The sequence below is a fragment of the Poecilia latipinna genome, unplaced genomic scaffold, assembly GCF_001443285.1.
Source record: "Poecilia latipinna isolate Pla-1442-1.1 unplaced genomic scaffold, P_latipinna-1.0 Scaffold935, whole genome shotgun sequence".
NCBI classification, from domain to species: domain Eukaryota; kingdom Metazoa; phylum Chordata; class Actinopteri; order Cyprinodontiformes; family Poeciliidae; genus Poecilia; species Poecilia latipinna.
In genome coordinates this window covers 18,964-40,248 of record NW_015113551.1, presented here as the reverse complement: position 1 = coordinate 40,248, position 21,285 = coordinate 18,964, and the positions used below count along the sequence as shown (strand labels likewise).

Here is a 21,285-nt window from a genome sequence, read left to right as displayed (position 1 = left end):
GTTGCCATGGCAACGGATGTGCTTAAATGACAAAGAGACAGAGAGAGTAAAAATGTGCGAGTTGTTTAGAGTTGATCACATGTTCAGGTTGTTTTACCTTTGTTTACCTTTGTCTTGATGCATCGGCTGTAATTTCTGAACATTCAATAAACGACAAACTTGGACTAATTACCTCGTTCTGTGTGAGTATAGGTCATTTACAACAAACATCAAATAATGGTAAATATGTTTCATTAAGTATTTAACAAACAAATAGCTTTTGCCGCGATAATTATGTTAAATTAATTTGTGTAATATAAAAAAATAGTTTGGGCATCTCGCTTTGAGCTCAGTCTGAAAGTTTTTCCTCAAACTTTTATTTTTTATTTTTTTGCCTCTTATTTAGTGGAAATATTGATGTTGATGAGATTTTCTCCAAAATAACCTTTTTCAACCTTTATAGCTCCACTGTTGAAAATGAGAAGCTAACATTCACAAATGACAGTGAAATAAAATCCAGTCCAACATCTGGTTGATTCCTCTGGAACCTGTTGGAGGAAAAATATCCCAATTTCAGAAGATGAGCTTTTAACTTAACAGAGCTCTGTGGTTCCTCCTATCAGTATGAGAGTCAGGGTGAGGAGGCGCCATGTTAGGAAGAGAAGTGGAAGCTGCACGATCTTCAGAACAAACGGGTCATGATGCTAGGCTACTGATTATCCCTCTGTCTGGACACAGGATCGGTATAACCAGTTTAAAAGCTAAAATGAATGGTTATATGCCAGACATGGAAAACTGGGATGCACTCCATGCCATGATGTTCAGAATTTAGGTCTCATGGCATCTCAAGGTAACCCTTCACTTTATTAGTGCCAGCAGCTGGAAATCAGCTTTACGGATCTGTCAATATTTGTTTTCTCAGTCACAAAAGCTCTGACCATAATGTGACCTTTCACCTCAAACTGCTCTGTAGTGGGACACGTAGAGTAGCATGATACTCTATGTATCATGCTACATATCATAATGAGGATAAAATGACACTATAGGGAGTAATACTGTAGTCCAAAATTACTACACAACATTAATGTCCCACCATGGAGCAGACGTGTGTTTTAGCTGCTGTTGGTACGTTATATACGATATATACGATATGTACCGTATATATTGGTTGTGTTTGGTTGGCTATAGATTATTTAAAGAATTAAAGTTTTCCTGATTTACAAAACTTATTGTCTGTTTTTTAAAGTAAAAAATTCACGTTAAGCTTATGAAATGACAAAAGTGCTGTTTCTCCTGTTCAAAAGCATCAAGTGTCTCCTGTATCAACAGGTCTCTGTTGGTAAAAACCATATAAACCTAAAAAGATGAGCAAGATTTTTCTTCATTGTCTAGAACATTACCGTTTCCCCTGCAGGCTGAGGGAGCTGAGGCAGAACAGGAGGACCTGCCCATCTCTGAGGACTGAGGAGAAGCAGGAATCTTCAGTAGAGAGAAGAGCTGAGGGGAAGCTGTCCGGCCACACCCCGGCACACAACAGCCCGTCCCCCCAGGCATCCGTATCCATGACAACCAGGTGCTGCTCAATCACCTGCTGGGCTTGCTGAAAGAAAAAACAAATGTATTTATTTCCTCTTTGAACTCCAACCCCACCCCTTTCTTTGTCATCAAGAAATAAAAAACATCATTTTGTTAACATGTTGCTCCTATCTTGACCTGAAACATTCAGTACTGTAACAATGTTTGCTTCCTAACACATACTTTATGTTTTCGCTTTTTTGTTTCAAAAAAAGTAAAATCCACCTCTTTTAGTCCTAATTTTTTGTGTACTTTGAGTATCTAGGAGTGCCAAAAATTTTAATTTAAAACAAGGTTTTACTTCTGGCTAATCAGTTTTGTGAGTCCACCATTTTTTTTTTTCCAATTTTGTAGTCCAAGTTCAGTTAAATTGGAAGTATAGACAAGTCAAAATGTTTGGGTCAAGCGTGTATTAACGCACATCATCCCCAACATCAGAGCCTATTGAAGTGTCTGGCTAAACTTAATTTTTCTCGGGAATGTTCCTACATCAGTGCGTAAGTCCATTTTTGGAGCACTTACAGAACTCTGCCAGTATGGAGAGGGGTGTTATACTTTGTCTACTAAAACAAGGTACTCAGTAAAGCGCCAAGCTGCTAATGATGCTAAAATGACTGCAAAGCTTATTTTAGACATGAATGTAGTGTTGATAATGAGTTGATGATGTAGCCTTCTGCTTCTGCTAGTGCTATGTGCCAATTTTTAGATGCCTGGTAAAGATGGTGAAGGTGTAAATACAGTAATACCACCATTATGATGAATTCATTTGAATGTGTGGTTCTGCAGACTCGTCATTCTCCTGCTCTGGGTCAGAGTCTGACTCCAATATCTAAGGCTTGATGGACTAGTCCACTGTTGTTGGTATCTTTAATAAACTTCTGAATAAAAACTTCTCTGTAGGTAAATAACTATCGCTGCTATCAAACTACAAAAATATCTGAATAGGGTGGGGCATGAAATGTCTCATTCACATTTAAAAAAACACAGTGAAACGAGTTGCTCTAAAGCAAATTGCTCTAAAACATTTCATTGCTCTAACAAGAGTTGCTCTAACAGTAGGTATGCCAGCGGTTTGTGGAGCTACAATAAGCAGGAGGTCAGACCAAAGCATTGCAGTTCTACTTTATGCAGACCATTAAGTGTATAATTTACATGTGAAAGGAAGAACTTAAAAACATGATATGTCTACTTTAAATGTTTCAGATGTAACACATTTTAAGCTGAGTAAATACAAAAGACAATTTATGCATGAAACCATTATTAGTATTTTTATTTAGCCACACAAGAAGGTCTAACCATGAGTAACCCATTTTTCCTGGACCACTTCAAATCCTTCGTATTAAATGTCCCTACAATGGGGCATGATGTGTTGCTCATTGAGACCTTTTCGCCTACATAACACTGTGAAATTTCCTCCTCTACGGTGTGTCGATACTGTAAGGGTGTGACCTGAATGCCATAAGGCAGCGATAACATACCTTCTGGTTGGCAGCAGAGCGCTGACAGAAGGCGTAGACCTCAGTACAGGCGTGCTGCAGGGCGCTGCGAAGGTCTGCACCTCGCTGCAGCTGGCAGGACAGCAGAGAGGCAGCGTGGAGAAGGGCCGCCACTGAAGAGGCTGAGGAGTCTGAGAGGCAGAGAAGTGTCTGAAAACTCTGGCTCCACTAGTGGAAGTGCAGCAGATTTCACAAGGCTTACCCCAGATGGCACTTCTGATGTCCTGATGGATTTGAATGAGTAAGTCACACACACAGTTCCCTGTCACACCGGCAGAGTGGAGCAGGGTCTTTAGGTCCAAAGTGTCCCAGCACATCCCCTCACGTTCCCCTGGGATGTAGACTTCCACCCCTCTGTTTCTCATGGCTCTGGAGAGCTCCCCATGGACTGGGTCCATGGTGAGGAACAGCCTGCACAGCCAGGAACACATCAGCTGAACAGAACCATCCAAACCTCGAAATACCCGCCAGTACTCACCTGAAGTTGGGGTGGGGGATGATCCTGGGGGTCTTCCCATCGATTACACCCCGCTCATTGATGGTGAGGGACCCGTTGGGCTCCAGAAGAGCATTGAGGCGATCCAGGACAGAAGCACTGAGTAAGAAACATATAATGAGTGGTTGGCTCCAAACTACCCGAAAACTGATTGGCCATCACCCATCAGAGACTAAACTAAAGTCTGATCTTCCACCAGAACCCTGACCCATCCCAAACTAATCTGCTGGTCAGTGTTGCTCACTGCAAGAGACATTTTCTATGAGTGTCTGACCAACTCGGGTACAAAGAAAATGTGGCTGCCACATTTAAAAAAAAAAAATCATCAGATTTTCTCTGTTTGGGAGTTTATTGTTTTTTTTCTGTCATTAATGATCAAAAACTATTTGGGGAATTAGAGAGATGATGCAGAAGTTGGTACCTGCAGAAGTTGACATTGTCCATGAGCAGCCAGTCTCCGGCCTGCAGGGCCTGGACCAGCATCCCGTCCAGCCACTCAAAGCCGCCGTTGGTCCAGCCGTCCTCCAGCTGGGCCAGACGCTCCTTCAGCAGAGTGAAGTCCATCTGCAGCTTGGACATGTCTGAAGGCAAAGCCTGCTACATTAGGGCACGTCGCCACTGAAACCATGGAAACAGCATCCTGCATATGATGCACTATAAATTACCGGTGAACACTTTGAGCTTGGTGTTGAGTTTCTGCAGCAGGAGGATGATGACCTCCATCTTGTTGAGCGCCTCACAGGTCACTGCTCCTCCTGGTTTTTGTAGTCCGTTCTCCTTCAACCACTGGCAGAACACACCCCATGTCTGCAGCAGAAACTCTGTGTCCTGAGTGCCATCGTCGAGAGACATCAGTCCACGCCTTATCACCATGGCGACCATGTAGTCGACTGTCTCCAGTACTTGCTGCCATGGACGCATGATGTCCACCTGCATACAGGACGAGAGGGAAAGTTTACAGTGGTCCCTGGTGTTCTGCAGTAGAGCGCAGACTGAAACACTACCTGCTCGAATCCCCCCAGCAGCTCCGTGGTGTCCATGGCGCTGTTCATGGCCATCACCCGTAGACGGTGTCCAGTCAGCAGGGCCAGCAGTCTCACCAGGCTGGTCTTGCCACTGGCTGTGGGACCAACAACTATGGTCATCCAGCCCATATCCACACACTTCATCAGAGACTCTAAAGGCTTCAGGCACTGGTGTGTGATGGACAGTGGGGGGTCCAGAGCCACAGGGGCCCCCCCACTGCGACACAACACAGAGAAGCCCACCTAAAGCAGCAGCAAAGCAAGCAGGGCACAAAGAAGACTTCAGCCATGTTAACGAGACAGATGGCAAGACGAGGTTCAACAGCGCTGACCAACCTGAACACTGAGAGGAGTGATGTGGAAGTCTTTGGAGCCACAGTAGGGCTCATAGTCCTCCCCAAACACCTCCCTGAACACCAGCAGGACCTAAGGGACACCACAGCACACACACTGATCCATCAGCTGCTGGCTCACACACATCCTCAGAGTGGAGACTGTTGAAAAAGGTTGAAAGTTCAACATCTTTGAGCAACAGGTTCAGTGGGTGTTGAGCTTACCTTTGCCTTATCTGCCTCAGTTCTCATTCTGTCAGCATACACTAAGGCCACATGCTGGCCTGGGTTGAAAAATCCTGGCGACTGGTCAGTAAGCATCAGCTGACACCAGCGGAATACGTCCCGCAGGTTGAACTCCCAGGGGCTTCCCTTCTGCCCCCACAGCCTCTCCACACAGACCTCCTGAACAAGCTGGAGAAAAACAGCAACAAAATGGGCGTTACTCGGCCTGAATGAGTGGAAGAAAAAAAGACTGAAACTGAATTTGTAACACTAGATAGACTGCGTTTCTGGATTTTTCTACTGACTACATTTAAAGGGGTTAAGAAAATCATTCATTTATTGAAAACGAGTAACATTTTCTGCAGCAGTGATGCGATCAGATATTAACTACTAATTCATAAGCAGCTGTCACTGGCCATCAGGCCATGCAGCTTGATCATCAGACAACTTCTAAACAATCTTAAGGATGAACAAGGCTGGCTGGTTGGGAACACAATTTGGCAGCTCAACTTAGAGAACTACATGAACTCAAACGTTGTATTTAACCAACCCTGTGGATGACTCCAAATAAGGGATGATGAAGCACCTGTTCACTTTGAGTTGAAACAATAAACAGGAACAGTGTGATGTAAGCTCTGTGTTAAGGGCTGATGAATGAGGTTTTATCTGGCACCACAGAAGCTCACCATCACTGGCTTGAATATGAACTCAGTAAAACACAGCAGAGAAAGTTGTTATTTTTTCTCATCTGAAGTTTTCCTGACCTTTGACTACCAGGCAGAGCTCTGTTCTCTCAGAGAAACTCACCCTGTTATTGAACTCAACCATTTTTGTGATGATTTCTTTATCAATGGCAGGAAAAATAGAATTTCCAATGAACTCCATGTCTTTGTAGGTGAGCTGGTCCACAAAGACCTAGAAAGATTGTATACACACACAGAAGCAGTCAGTAAGCAGTGGTGATATTGACATCAATGGGTTTCAGTATGAGCAGAAAGGATGACGTCATCGGCAGCATTAGAACTTCAGAAACTGTCCAGAGCTAAAGATGCAGCATGAGAATGAAAGACATTAGAGAAGCACTGAGGAACTGACTGATGGCTGGAAATGAGCATCATTTCCAGGCATCCAGTCTGCCACAAAACTGTAATGAGTGCATCTCTACTGGGATCCTTAATAGCTTATAAACATTGTTCATTTAAAAGTCCTGTTATCACTTTTGGACATTTTGAAGAGACTACACTATTAAAGTCACTGTCACCTGAGTGAACCTGTTGAGGAAGGATTTGGGCAGTCCCTTGCGCCCGCCGCCCTGTGTGAACGGGTTCTGGCAGCCGAAGATCTTGGTCTTCTCCTGCTGGACCTGGAAGCTCAAGCCCAGCTCAGGAATGTAGATCTCTGCCCTGTGATCAAAGCAGGCATTGAGCCCCTCCAACACCGACTGGGAGGCCAGGTTCAGCTGAGGGACGAACAGCAGCAGGTCAACACTCTGAATCTCATTCAGCATCCAACAAGAGTTTAAACTGGAATCACGTGGACTTGATGAAATGGATAATCTACTACATTTAAACTTTTCAGCTTCTTCTGCAGCAGCAAGAGACAAACTTACCTGAGTTGAATCACAACCATAAACATAAAAGTAGAGTCCAGACATAAAACTCCTGTAGAAATTAAAACTACATGATTTGTAGTTCTTACTTCATCCAGGACAACCCAGTGGCCAGCCTTCAGAGCAGCCAGCAGGGGGCCGTCTCGCCATGCAAACTCTCCTCCCTTCCCTCCCTCCACAGGAAGATCTGTCCCGAACAGGTCGGTGATGTCCTGCCAGAGAGAACAGCATGAACACGCTGCGCTCTCAGAGCGCAGGGGGATCACAGCCTTACCGTTTGCTCAGACAGGTTGATTCTGACCAGCTGGTTCCCGGAGGCCTTGGCCAGTGCCGCCACCAGACTCGTCTTTCCCACTCCGGGGGAGCCCTCCAGCAGCACGGGCCTCTGCAGCTTCAGAGCACGCAAAAGCCTCTGGGCGTTCATGGCCGCAGTACCTGCTGTGAGGGCGTAGTCAGAGAGGCTGCGGCTCTCGGCTTCAGATCCTGATGGAACATAGGGTCATTCATAGGAAACGATTAGGGCAAAACGTTCTGCACCTTTGTCTTTTGGTGGTCGTAGTTTTAATTTCAACATCAGATGAACGAGAGACAAAATTACTCCAATTTTTGTGTCAGAGCATATCCCAAACTGATTTTTATTAACTTTAACTAAAAACATGGTACTAGTTGCATTTTTGGACAGAATATTATCAAAATTCTTATTTCTGATGCATTTAATGAATAGAAGAAAAGAAACTTTGATTTGTCAGGATTTAACCAGCCAGTTGTCTCTCTGGATGATTCTATTGGTGCAGCTCTACAGTATAATAAGCTGTTATTATATTGAAAATGCAATAGAACAGAATAAACTTGGCTTTTACATGTCAACCTTGCATTTTTAAATACAGCTTCACACCAGCGTATGAGTCAGTTTAACATGCAGCCTGCATAAGAGCTATGGAGACATTACACTGAAATGAAACTTTTTCTTCCACTTTTGTAAACTTAGAAATGTGTGCAACAATGCAGACTCATTGCAGTCACTTTGTTCTAGGGAAATATTCCCACATATTCCCTCCCTCACAACGGACAGATTGCATCCAATTGTATTTAATCCAGTTTATTTACACAAGAGCCCTCTCAGGACATGAAATGAAAAAAAAAAGAGTCCAATCAAATTTCAATCCAATCCAATTCAATGGAGGTCCAGTTTACAAGCAGCTCTAGAGCCTGTCAAAATACCTGAGGTTCAACAGCCCCCTGCCCTCTTCATTAAAAGAATTAACAGTACAATAATATTCCAATGCAGTTGAGATAAGCATTCACAACAAAACAGCATTCACCTGTGCAAAAATCACAAAAAGAGCACCTTCAGGTGCCTCAGAGCAGAGAGTTTCCATAGTGATGGGACATTGAGAAAGTTGGACTTTTTTGACTGCGGAGTGCTGATACAGAGAGATAATCAACATCCGTACCTATGGTGATGTAGAAGGGGCTGATGCCAAAGAAGTCCTCTCCCCACTGAGGGTCCCGTGGCAGGCAGGGGTCATAGACCCTCAGGGCCTCCAGCATCTCCTCATCAAGCCGGGTCGTCCTATTCAGCCTCCGCTGCAGGAAAGCCAGACACATCTGGCGTGCAGCCAGGGCACCGTCTGCACAGGACGACGTAGTTCCTGCAAGGAAGCTCTGGATGAGCTGAAGCTCCCAGGGGAACACTGAGACAGGGCTGCAGCTTACCTGAGCCAAGGCCATCTATGTAAACCAAACAGGCAGCATGGACACAAGCTGTGACAGCATCCAGTCTGAGGTCCCACTCTGCCGCCTCCTCCTCGTCTTCTTCCCGTTCCTCAGCTGCTCTCATGGCCATGCAGCTGTCCTCATCCCTCTCACACACAGCGTTGATGAAGTTCACCCAGGAGAGGATGTCTCTGACACTCAGTACACAGCGCCGGCCAAAGTCCTGCTGGCCCAGCCACTCCACGAAGTCCAGCATCACTTCTGCAACGTCCACGCCTGGATTCCATTCGAACGCACGCAACATGTTCACTGTAAAGGCATCAGCAGCACTAATCCTGGACATAATAATCCCAGGGAGGCCCAGCTTAACTAACCCAGACGTTGGTTTACCATTTAATGAGAGTCCAGAGTGCAGGTTGTGTTGGATAATCTGGACCAGGTCGCTGCGGCTGGTGCTCTGAGGACACCATATCTCAGTGAAGCGGTTCCTCAGGGCAGGAGAGAGCTGTCCAACAAAACAAAGGTCAGAGTTCACCTCCACTTATAGCATATTGCTAACCCGTTTCAAATCTTTGGACCTTTCCACAGTTTGCCACGTTTAGTCCTAACTCTGAGCTGCAGAATTTTGAATAGTAATAGAAAATCCTTTTATAAATCCCCGTTTATCCCTTTGTTCTCAATTAACAAATAATAAAGACGCTCAAATTTAAGGTTCAAAATACAACATTATGAACCAGACACACGTAGTGCATGTGTTCGACTTCTGTTCAGAGCTAAAAACAGGACAAAAACCAAGACAACATATTAGAGCAGACTGAGACAAACTTTGAAAACTTTTTGGGGAATTATGTATAATATTTTGTTTGATTTGAGTTTGTGTCTGTATTGTGACAAAATGTGAATAAGTATCCATTGGTGGATTCTATAAGTCAGTAGGTCAGATTATAGTTGACCTCTGGGGTAATTCCCATGTCTGTCATGTTCCTCCCTACAGAGCTCCGTACCTCTTTCTTGCCAAAGTCTCCTCCAGGGTTCATGGTGGCCACCAGATGGAAGCCTGCAGCCGCTCTGATAAGCTCCACATCGTCGTCGTCTCCGGTGCCCTTCTCTGCCAGCACCAGGCTCTTCTCAGTCTCCAGGACACTGGCAGGAAACACAGTGCAACACGACAAATTCTGCTCAACTGTTTAGCAACTCGTAGGAAATTGTTACTCTAAACTGACAGAATAGATGTTGCCAGCACTTAGAAAGAGCAGAAAGGCCAAATTAGGTTAAAGGTTAAATTATCGATTGATGAGGCAACACCTTGAAATATTTAAACATTTCCCAAAGAAAGAAAAAAGAAAAATACATGATGGAAAACAAACAAAAGGAGAAAAGTGAAGGAAAATTTATTTGTGGAGAGACTATCGGAACCAGGACCGGTTCTCTGCTTGTACCTGTTGAGCCTTTCCAGCACAGAATCGTCTGCGAGTGAGATCTCATCCAGGAGGAAGACTCCGCCCTCCTTCAAGGCCAGCACCAATGGTCCATGGTTCCACTCAAACAGCCTAACATCCTCACCAACAGTCTAGGAATGATCACACACAAATGATCATTACAAAATGGATCTACAATAGATCTATTGCAACTAGAAGTCCATTACACTCTTTAGTTTGTTCTTTCCCTGGCTTCTTCATCAGTAGCTTCAGGTGTTAGCCTCCTGCTCATCCTGTCAGTGAATGTTTTGTATTAAGAGAACCTTTCATCCATTTTATGAACCAGATATTTCCCATTGAAAAGAAATTTCTCCTACGAAGCATAAGCAGAAATAACAGAAGACTTTGCTTAGGAGGCAAAGTTACAGCATGTCAGACCTGGTCTGCTTCTGCAGGATTTGTTTGGCCTCTATTTCATTCATCTCAGTTTATTAACATAGCTCCAGTTCACAACGGATTAATAAAAGATCTTACCAGAAAGCCAACATGTGTTCATAAGTACCTGCTGGGTGTATCTAACAGGCCGCAGGCCTCCCAGAAAGTCTGACGTCTCCATGTGCATGTGACAGTTGACAGAGAAGAACTTCTGTCCAGCCAGAGCTGCATACAGCTGGCAGATGGTGGTTTTCCCACATCTGGAGAGGAAACAGGATTAAAAGGGCTTGACAAGGAAAAATCTAAATCCTTCATAGAGTCAGGAAGGAAAAACAGAGGACGGGCACAAGCAGCAGCAGGAAGGAGCTCACCCTGTGTCTCCCACCAGTAGAACTGACTCCCCGAAGCGCAGCGCTCGCCCCAACAGCACCGCCATCCTCCTCAGGCTCTGAGTCCACACCACATGACGGAACTCCTCTGGTACTGCTGCAACGCTGCCCACCGCAGGATCTGGTGATGGCAGCAGGAGTCATGCTGAGGGGTCAGTGCTTCTGTCAAAACCTCCAACCATGACCACAGTCACAGCAGGCCCAACTCATCACTTACTTAAGCCTCTAAAATGTTTTACAGTTGTATTAGAGAACTTTTCACCCATTCTATGGACCATATTTCCCGTCAAAGAAATTTTCCCTACAAAGCAGGTGCAGAACTAACAGAAGGCTTTGCTTACGACCTGCCCGTGCCGAGTGAAATGACCGCTACTCACTGAACTGACTGATGAGCTGTTTCTGGGAGAAAAGACTGTCGGGGTTCACCGTCCGTTTGAAGTGCTTCTGCAGGATCTCCAGGATGACGGCCTCCTCCTCCTGCTTCCTGACCCGTCCAGCCAGGAGCATGTAGCCTGGACCCAAACACTCTGCTCAGTCAGCCAGCTTCTACAGGAGGTGGGGCCTCATGTCTGATGAGACTCACCGTCATCTGCTAGATGCTGCAGCCAGTCCTGAGAGGCCTCCGCCTGCTCCTCCAGCCGGTAGCGCTCCGCCCAGCGGAACAAGTCTCTCAGAGTGATGAAGCCATGTTTCCCCGCAAACACAGAAGATCCTCTGCGCAGTGACTGGGAGGTACAGGGGGATATGAGGCTGCAGTAGGTATCAACACAGCCAGTATACATACACAGTAAGGTAAAACTACCTGAAGGTCCAGCATGACCTTGACCAGCTTGGTGCAGTAGGATGGAGGTAAGCTACACCTCTGGTGCAGGATGGTCTCCAGCTCTGCACTGGGCAGCTCATCGAAGTGCAGCTCCACAAAGCGGTTCCTGAACGCCCGAGACAGAACCTGGACACACAACCAGCTCCATTACAACCCCTGAGCTGAACAAAGTTTGTCTTCCTGTTGAAACGCTGGGATTCCTCTCCACTGTCACCACATGCATTCCACTGAGTCCTCACACAGAAGAGCATTTAGCAATCAGCTGAACTGGACTGGATCTAATGGGATCTGAATGGGACTGGAAGCTCAGACTGGATTTGGATGAACATGATCTAAAGTTGAGCTAACTGGATTCTCTATGTGAGTCTGACCTGATCGTCCTGTAAAGAGCTTCGATTGTACAAGTTGTCAAGTGGAAACAATGAACTGAGTTGATGAGGAACTGGAGGGAGGAAAACACTGAATGTCTCATCTGACATATTTATCAGGTCATTATGCAAAGGCAGAATTCATGAAGTGGATTTCATCAGGTGCAGCATGAGGTGCCACTGCCACTTGACCTCTAGAAGGTTTCAAACACACAACGATGACAGTAACATCAAACTGCAAGTCTGGGTTAAAAACACATCAAAAACTGAAAGGTGTTAAAAAACCGGGGGTGGGGGGGTTCTTAGTACAACAGCTGGAACAGAGATCAGAACAGCTGTCCTGATGAAGGACATACCTTTCTGCCTCCATAGAGCCCTGGGGGGTTCTGTGTTGCAAACAGCATGAATCTGGGATGAGCCCTGATGATTTCCTGAGTCTCAGCCACAAATAGTTCCCTGTTGTCATCCAGCAGCCTGTTGAGAGCCTCCAGCACGTCGGTGGGGGCCAGGTTCAGCTCATCCAGGATCACCCAGTAGCCTTTCCTCATGGCATCAAGCAGGACACCTGAGTACAGAGTCAACATTTATTATACAATCCAGGAAATCTGAGGGTTTCCACAATGAACCTCTTGGGGAATTCCTTAGTTCTCCAAACAGTTAAGGATAATTTTAATTTTTTTTCTGTTCTTGTTGAAGAATTGAAGACAAGATAAAGCAACTTTGCACCTTCCTACTGTAAAGGTTTGGTTCTAAACATCAAGTAGCTCTCACCAGGGTCTACAGCTCACATAAACTCAGATACAGAACAAAAATAAGCTCTACTTAACAAAAACTACAGACAAAAAAAAGAACATCAGCCAGGTTTAACTGGTCTAATGAATTGAATAAGTGAACATCATCAAGTAGGAAACCAGCTGCAGTCCAAACTCAGGAAGAGTGCTCAAACATTAAATTAAATATCTTTTCACGCATTTAGAATTTCACATGTCCAATAAGTTGTGGTTATTTAGTACTAAGTAAATTATAAAACTAAAAGCAAGACTGAAAACTGATTGGGATGATGAGGGGGAATAGACCAGAACCACAGAACCACAAATAAATTAGGGATGACCTGGTAAACCAGCCCAGATTTCCTTTCAGGAGATCAGCGATGAGCTGATAAAACCGATCTGATCCATCTCTGCAAAGGCCTGAAAATCAGCTGCTGATCACTGTGAGAGAGAACTGGCTGACAGTTCAGCCCACCAGGTCATGTCTGGACAGTGTGGTCAACAGTCACTCCACTATTGCCAACTTAGCAACTTTGACTTTTCAGAGAAGAATTTCAGTATTGATCAAAATCACAGGTCAGGCTTTGTAGAGATCGGTGACCGTCTGTAGAACTGAACTCGGTGCAGCCTGACTGTGAACTTGAATAATGTTCCCAAAACTATGAGGTATGCCACAGTAATAAAAGTGTCCCAGTCAGTCACATGGAACTGATCTGGAATAATTATGTAAAGAGTGAAGAATCAGTGCTGATGCCTAGAAAAGCCTTTACATACTGACAGTTCAATGTTTCACCACTCTTACCCTCTTTGAACACCAGTTTGCCCCTGTCGTCTGAGGAGTAGCAGCCGATGTACTCCTGGATGTCGGTGTGCTCGTGGTTGTTGATCCTCACACACTGGTTCCCAGTGGCTAAGGCCATCCACCGGATCAGGCTAGTCTTCCCAACAGACGTCTCCCCCTGGATCAGCACTGGGTGCGTCCTGTAGGGCCCAAACATGGCAGGACACAGCATTGATTAGTCATTAGCCGAGTGCAGAAGTTCGTTGTAATGAGAGAGGATGAAACTAAGCTAATAAGTATGTCCACTCAACATGGATTTAATGATACACTTGATCCACAATGGACAGATTATATAACCAGAGCTGCACAAATCATTTAATCACAGCAGTCAAATCAGTCTGTGATATCAAGAGCTAAGCTGTATGTAGAACAAACCTCTACAAGGGTTTATCACAACTGGACCTGAGTGAATTGATTGCAAATTTTCTAATGTTCACACTTGCTCGAATGTGTACATACACACACTCATGTTTTCAATAAATGTCTCTTAGCAAGTTGCACTTCAACAATAAACAGCCAGTGACACACTCCTGACTGAATCCCAGATGGATGTTTGAACATTCTTTTTGACAGAACTGATAGAGCTCATCTGAACTGGCTGGGCTCCTGACCAGATCTGTTTAAATGTTCAACTGGTTTGATGTTGGGGTCCATCCAGAAGATTAAACTCAAGTGTGTTTAATCCATTGTAGTCTGGATGTGTGTTTGTGTTTGTACCTGTTGGAACATCTAATTGTTCCAAGTATCTGACCCAGATTTCCCCTTAAGATGAATGGAAATCAAGAGCAACCCAGAGAACTACCTCAATGCCAGAGAGCATTGTGGTGATGGAACCACCATGCTGTGGGGTTGTTTTACCGACACTTTCTGGTGCATTGCATAAATTGGATGAAATAAGGAAAAATGATGTTCACCTCTAAATTATTGAACTTTACCACAAATGATCTGAGCTTCATTGCTGAACTGGGCATCCTGGAATGACCCTGACCTTCACTATACTCTAAACCCATTCAAAAACTAGTCTGAATAAAAGTGTGATTATTTATCCAGATGTTAGTGGGTGTATTTCAGCAGATATGCATTATTTTGACCATGTGTGGATTAGAGAGAATCCATATTGTCACACAATAGAGCAGTTCAAACTAATGAGGCCAGTCCAGGAACCTGAGATCCGCGTCCACGATGAGTGCATGTAAACCTCTCAGCAGACTGCATAACTCAATGCTAAGATTTATAAACTGGACCATTTATTTATCTTTGCCACAAATGACAAAGATCAGCACATTAAGTGTTCAACCAGAGTGAGATGTTATCCTATTGCCTAATCAATATGTGGAGCTCAATCACTGCTCATATTAACATGATGACCCTCAGCCTCATCCAGTCTGGGTTGTCCCAGTGACACAGAGTGCAGACGGAGAACACTACATCTAACATGACACACTTAGCCTTTACAAAGAGCCTAGATTATCTGAGCTGACCTTGGGATCCAAGCTATTGAATATTAGGGAAATGAGGGACAGAGTCAGGCTGGGTCAGAGTCTCCCTACCCTGCAGATACCACTCTGGACAGATCCCGAAGGTTGAGCTTTACAGAAGCAGTGAGGATGTAGCTGGGATCCAGAGTTGGCTCCAGTTCTCCCTGTGGAACCCAGTAGCCCTCTATCTGCACACAGGTCCGGCCCGGTGGAGCTGGGATCAGCTGGAGAAAACATACCAAACACACCAGTCATTAGGAAAACTTTCTAATGATTTCTACTTCAGCAGAGATATATCAATAACTTAGTCACATAATAGATTTATCAAGAAATAAACATGAAAAAAATATATTTTTTTTCATTTGACAATCTATATGTCTTACCAGTGCACAAATATGGAGAGATATATGATATATCAGCATTAACATCGGTATCGGTCCAATAAGTAAAAATGTGCCGATACTGATAGCATGTACTTATCTCCACACTTCAGGAGAGGGAGAGGGTTGGTCATGTGACATAGATGGTGATACAGCATAGCATTTAAGAGAGGTAATATCAGTTGAGTGGTCTAGTTATTATATATATATGTATGTATGTATGTATGTATGTTCTGTGTGTGTTATGGGTCATAACACCAAATTTAATAAAAATATCAGCCCAAATTTTTCACATCAGTGCATTCCTACAAATATGGAATTGTTTTACTTTATTGAGCCATTGAACAGGTCCTGGATATGATCAAATAAAAGCAGAACAATTTGAGACTTGCCTGTTTCAGACATTTGGTATTCCCTGCTAGGATGTGTTGACACACCAGCTTCTGGACCAGAGGATGGGAGCTCCTGTCCAGCTGGGTGAGGAAGCTCAAACAGAAGCCCTGAAGAGATTTGTGGATGGAATGTCACAACAGATTTTCAAACGTCTGCTATCCCACTGTAAGAAGGAGCAGCCCTGCACGCCGCCTGGCCTCACCTCGTACAGAGAGCGCTGAACACTGAGGCAGGGGTTAGCTGCTGCGTAGCTCAGAGCCCGACACAGCGTGCGCAGGCTGTAGTGAGGTCTGTGACCGGTCCCGTCCATCAGGCGGGAAGAGGCCTCCCTCCGAGCTTCCAGATAGAAACTGAGGCACAACCACAATAATTCAGTGAGATCTAGTCAAAGCAGATTGTCCTGCAATGAACAAAGCAGACTGAAGTGGTTCATTGTCAGACTGACAGACAAGCACTGTGATAACATGTTAAGGCTGACCTTATGATACCACTGATGACACTCTTGGGGGGATTCAAGCACTTGAGGTAGTCTGACACGAGGATCCTCAGGTCTCCCTCGTTCTCCAGCTCATGCACATACAGCTCAGTAAATCTGGACAAGTCCAAAAAACAAACTTACAAAAAAGAAACATCTTCACCTTCCTACCACAGCTTCTCTGTTCCCCCTCCATGCATTAAAGGTTAGAGCAGCTTAAAATGATAACCTTATAAACTGGTCTGACTCAGGGGTGGCCATAGTGTGCAATTTACACATTTGGTTCCCTTTTTGACTATTATTTTTAATTTTAAAAATCTCCTTAGAATAAGACATTTTAGGTAAAACAAAGCATTTGTTTTCTGATAAACAAGCTTTTTGTTTTCTCCTTGGTTTCACAGGGACTAGGACCACATCTAACTAGAAACTTTTCCTCAAATTCAGACTTTGGTGCACCAAATCTGCTTTTAATCAATGAATTCAACTTGGCTAAACACAGCATGCCCTTTTAAAGAAATGCAGACACAAATCTTCCTCTTACTAACGAGAATAAATTACATTTGGTTCTATTTTTTTCATGAGCCCAAAGTAATTTGCAAACTGTTTACCTTGCTTCAAAGACAGTAAAACCCTCTGTGTTTACACACGCCTTCCATACAAACAAATCTGACTCATATTTCTTAGCTGGTAGAAAAAGAAATTCATACCAAAATTTCTTGTCATTTTTTTATTGTGTGGCCCTCAAGTACTTCTGAGTCAACAATTTTGCTCCACTCTGAACTCAACAGTAACTTTACACATGAACGTACTCTTTATTCAGCAGCAAAGATGCTAACAATACTTCAGTTGTAACACTACTATGCAGGCAGACAGAAATAAAAATGCCAGATTTGAAAGAAAAACACTCATGTCAGTATCAGAACTGGAGCACAGCCTGCTGCTGCCAGAAGTTAGAAGAGTTGCAAATCAAACATAGGAAACAATTGTTCTGAGTAAATGTTTCACACAGGAAGCTCAAGTATTGAACATGGCCTCCTTCTCCTGGGAGTAGGAGGCTCCTGGGATGGGTAAATGCATTTGCTCATGCAGTTGATGGATGGATAAACTGCATGGATATTCATCAACTGCATAATGAAACTTTGAAAGGTCATAAAACATCAATCATGTTAACCGTTATGATGTTATTGGGATTGGAGTTGTTTTAGGATGGTAAACATTCACTCTGGTCTTGGCCCATCTTGGAAGTTGTTAGCTTCAGCCTCCAGGCTTAACTGATCTAGAGTCAGTGGTCATAGTGAAAGCTTACCTGTTTCTAAGACCCAGAGGAAGGTTCCTTTTCCCCACATCAGTAGCTGGGTTCATGCATGCAAAGAGGCGGAAGTCTGGGTGGCGAACCAGGTGCTCTGGAATACATACATGTGACATTAGTGACATTTCTGATCATCCTGAACAGCAGCACAAATATAGGAGACCAAGTATAGACTGTAGCATATTAATAGGTTGATCTATTTGTTGTTCTGGTAACAGCTGAACTTACTGTATCCAGTTTAATCAGCTCATTCATAAAATGTGTCATGGAGAAACGTCAGATATAAGAAACCACAACCAGACGCAGCATACTCTTTCCTCTACCAGGAGATGGAAACAGTTGTAGATGTGCTGCATTTTCTTCTTTATGGTAAAGAGGAATGTTTTCAAGCCAAAACTCTCCAGTGTTAGAAAGTGATCCCAACAAACGTTGCTGGAAGCTAGTCCTGACTGTTAGTCAGTAAAGGTAACTTCTGTTTTGGATCTGGTGGACTTTATTCCACCATGTTCATCACAGAAACACACATAACATAAAGAAGAGTATAAACCCCATAACATCATACTCTCATAAATGCCAGTGCATATGCACTGGTGATATGACAGTGCCCCCTAGTGGATTGGCATGTAATATAAACAAAACAAAGGAGTAACATGACAACTGGCCTCACCAGTGTCTCCACGATCCAGTAAGACCAGAGAGCCAGTACTGCCCTCCAGCAGCCCACTCAGACACTCCAGCGTTTCTGCTGCTGCCAGGTTGATCTCATCTAGCAGAATCCAGTGGCCCTTCTTCACCGCCTTAGCCAATGTCCCCTACAGGACACACATGGTAAGAGCTGCTGTAGTGGTAAGAGCAGGAATGTGTATGTGCTACGAGAGGTATTACCTCCACAAAAGCAAACACCATGGCTGTATCACAGGCTCGGATCTGATGCTGGGTCTGGCTCAGCTTGGATGCCAGAGCCTCCCACTGCTGCAGCAGAGAGGAATCTGCACAGGCAAGAAAATATCAGCATGTCAATGATCAAAACAGGTCTTCTCACTTGCTACTTGTTCTGGTACCCTACCTTCTGGCTTTTCTTGCAGCTCCTTAGCCAGAGCAGACTTGCAAACATGGTCCATGAGTCGAAGCAGATCGTACCAGCGCTTTTCCCGAAAGCAGGTCTGTACATGGCCCAGGAAGGTCAAGTTCTGTTTCCTGGAGTACGTCTGGGAGAACAAGTCCTCAAAAGCCTCCCGCAGGGGCAGCAGGATCTGCCTGTGGTCTACCGGCTTGTATCTAAATACGGTGGTTGCACAATTACATGAAAGAAAAAAAAAAACGCATTCTGCATTATTCGTCTGTATTCTTTAATATTTCTAACTGGAGCTTCAAAATCTGCACCTCCTCCATTCTTTTCATTTTCCTTTAAGATAAATCTTAAAGATATTCTTAAAATATCTTAAAGGATATCTTTATAAACATAATGTGGGAAACATTCAGACCTGCCAAGTTGAAACAGCCCAAATTTTGACCCATTTGGCCTGTTTACAGCCTCCAAAATTTGATCAAACTCCCCCTAGAGATTTTGATTGATCAAGTTCACATTTGGTCAATTTGTTCATAAGGAATGGAGAATCGAAAGTTATCAAAATGATGAGTTTTTATGCATGCTAAAGGGGCGTCAAGTCAAATCAAAGTTTATTCCTCTAGCTGACCATAGTGCTTCACTACAATCACAGGTAGATGCAGTAAATGATAAAAATAGAAAATGTGACATCACTTTAGCTACGCCCCCCGAGAACAGGAAGTGTAATGTTTTACTTTATAATCTCCATGTCTGACCTGTGACCTAATCAATATGACAGTGTGTCCAGTGACTGAAGTCGTGTTGGTGCAACTTGGTGTAAAGCACTAAGTTTCCAGTGTTTCCCTCATCAAGATAACTAAGTTATCTTTCCCTCATCAAGATAACTAAACTCTTCTGTTACATAAGAACCAAGAGACTGGTGTGCTGAAATTATTTCACATCATGTTTTGATAGTTTCTATCAGAACCTTACTGAAGTAATCGTGTTTAATCATCTCTGATATGTCACTCACCCTCCAAGAAGATCGGCTGTATCACTTTGCTGGTTCATATTCACCACACTCAGCTTGTGTCCTGGGATTCCAGACAAGGAGTATCAGTGAGCAGCTTTGACAAGTCATTGGGAAGCTAAGCTGAGGCAGTGTGGACCCACCGGTGACTGAGGCCAGGTGCTGCACCGTGGAGGTCTTCCCTGTTCCTGTCTCTCCCACCAGGAGGACTGGCTCCCCCTTGGCCACACAAACAGCCAGCTGTTCCAGCAGAACAGCCGAGGGTCGGGTTGCAGCAAATGTCTTACTACTGCTTACACTGGATAACACACACATACACACATGATGTTTGTGATTAGAGCTACATTAGGAGAAGCTATTCAATACAGGATGGGTAATCATAATGTTTTGACTGATAGGAGTGTGCCATTGGAAAATATTTACTCTGTATCTAGGCCAAAGGTTATCACCCATTCACTTTAGCTTTGGGGAAGGATCAATAGGGATATTTGGGTTGAATCATTAGATGACTGTGTTTACAACAGAATAGTTTAAAATCAATCTGATGTTTATTCAGTGTCCCAGCAGGGGTCTGCCCTGTTCTATCTGCGGCTGAACGCTGAACCAGCAACTAGCTGGCTGCATAGTGGACATGAGGTGAGTGGTGGGGACGTCCCACTTACATGGCCAGCTGCACGGTGTCGGCCTGCTGCCGAGGCAGAGTGGCTCTGCCCACTGCGGCCTGCAGCTCCGTCAGCGACACGCCGGGCTGATACAGCTGGCAGAAGTACTGAGCCTACACACACGCACGCATGCACACACACACACACACACACACACACACACACACACACACACGCACACACACAGGACAGAGGTCATTCTGACTCAATCGACTCCTCATCTTCACTTGTCTTTCTAAGGGTGATGCTTTTCTCCAAACCAAAACATCCTTCCAAAACAAAGACCTTCTCATTGGAGATGTTCAGCTTGCTTCCAATGATCTCAGCCATGCGCAGTCTGCTGGCAGGGCAGGACAGCATGGCTGTGAAGCAGTCAAGAGCCTGACAGATAGACAGAAACAGAATGTTTGATTTTGGGAACAATACTTGCAGACCTACTTTTTTATTTTATTTGGAGAAATTGTGGAGGTAACAGCTTTTTCAAGGTGACGTGTTGAACAAAAGAATAAAAATAAGTCAAAGCATACTGACCTCTAAGAAGACTCGCTGTGCTGTGGCAGGGGAGGTGCTGTCAAAGTTCACACTGATCCGCTCGCACCATTTCAGCAGGTCCCTGGTCAGCAGGAACACACATCAGCAGAAAAGATGAACTTCAGCATCCAACTGCTGGGTGACAGTCTAGAGATGCACTGACCAATGAGTTCTTTCTGACTTGTTTGGAATAAATACAGTGGCTTTTGTCATGCAGTTATTTGGATGGATAGAAAGACCATTATTAATAAAAAGTAAATAAAAAGGTTTCCCCCCTCAATTTCAAACTTCTTTTACATAATTTTAGCTTTTGCCTCATTTCCTATTAAAGAACAAATATCTTGGTTGAAAGAAAGTCACTGAAAAATCTAAATCTGCCAGAGGGATCAATAATTGTTGCCTCAACTGTATTTGATGTATTTGATGTCTATCTGAGGTCTATCAAAGGACAAACACAATCGCTCATTTACACAAACACTCTG

At 44.1% G+C, this 21,285-nt stretch overlaps 1 protein-coding gene across 2 annotated transcripts in view; it reads right to left on the bottom strand.

Moving 5' to 3' along the window:
- The window catches only part of mdn1 (midasin AAA ATPase 1), a 58,171-nt gene that overhangs the window by 29,865 nt on the left and 7,021 nt on the right, over window positions 1-21,285 (bottom strand). For both annotated transcript variants that reach the window (XM_015049225.1, XM_015049223.1), the window contains exons 11-48: window positions 20,804-20,885; window positions 20,558-20,653; window positions 20,273-20,385; window positions 19,754-19,908; window positions 19,614-19,674; window positions 18,599-18,810; window positions 18,418-18,521; window positions 18,200-18,344; window positions 17,530-17,626; window positions 16,227-16,340; window positions 15,951-16,098; window positions 15,748-15,855; window positions 15,048-15,199; window positions 13,459-13,637; window positions 12,243-12,451; window positions 11,498-11,644; window positions 11,279-11,420; window positions 11,073-11,207; window positions 10,678-10,816; window positions 10,434-10,566; window positions 9,893-10,023; window positions 9,458-9,596; window positions 8,844-8,958; window positions 8,454-8,729; window positions 8,192-8,389; window positions 7,012-7,220; window positions 6,827-6,949; window positions 6,390-6,587; window positions 5,936-6,043; window positions 5,129-5,317; window positions 4,908-4,997; window positions 4,551-4,814; window positions 4,212-4,476; window positions 3,968-4,127; window positions 3,529-3,645; window positions 3,253-3,461; window positions 3,033-3,181; window positions 1,380-1,579 (exon numbers count right to left, since the gene is read on the bottom strand). In XM_015049225.1, the coding sequence (XP_014904711.1) occupies window positions 1,380-1,579; window positions 3,033-3,181; window positions 3,253-3,461; window positions 3,529-3,645; window positions 3,968-4,127; window positions 4,212-4,476; window positions 4,551-4,814; window positions 4,908-4,997; window positions 5,129-5,317; window positions 5,936-6,043; window positions 6,390-6,587; window positions 6,827-6,949; window positions 7,012-7,220; window positions 8,192-8,389; window positions 8,454-8,729; window positions 8,844-8,958; window positions 9,458-9,596; window positions 9,893-10,023; window positions 10,434-10,566; window positions 10,678-10,816; window positions 11,073-11,207; window positions 11,279-11,420; window positions 11,498-11,644; window positions 12,243-12,451; window positions 13,459-13,637; window positions 15,048-15,199; window positions 15,748-15,855; window positions 15,951-16,098; window positions 16,227-16,340; window positions 17,530-17,626; window positions 18,200-18,344; window positions 18,418-18,521; window positions 18,599-18,810; window positions 19,614-19,674; window positions 19,754-19,908; window positions 20,273-20,385; window positions 20,558-20,653; window positions 20,804-20,885 (5,811 nt within the window). The remainder of the gene's footprint in view (window positions 1-1,379; window positions 1,580-3,032; window positions 3,182-3,252; window positions 3,462-3,528; window positions 3,646-3,967; window positions 4,128-4,211; window positions 4,477-4,550; window positions 4,815-4,907; window positions 4,998-5,128; window positions 5,318-5,935; window positions 6,044-6,389; window positions 6,588-6,826; window positions 6,950-7,011; window positions 7,221-8,191; window positions 8,390-8,453; window positions 8,730-8,843; window positions 8,959-9,457; window positions 9,597-9,892; window positions 10,024-10,433; window positions 10,567-10,677; window positions 10,817-11,072; window positions 11,208-11,278; window positions 11,421-11,497; window positions 11,645-12,242; window positions 12,452-13,458; window positions 13,638-15,047; window positions 15,200-15,747; window positions 15,856-15,950; window positions 16,099-16,226; window positions 16,341-17,529; window positions 17,627-18,199; window positions 18,345-18,417; window positions 18,522-18,598; window positions 18,811-19,613; window positions 19,675-19,753; window positions 19,909-20,272; window positions 20,386-20,557; window positions 20,654-20,803; window positions 20,886-21,285) is intronic.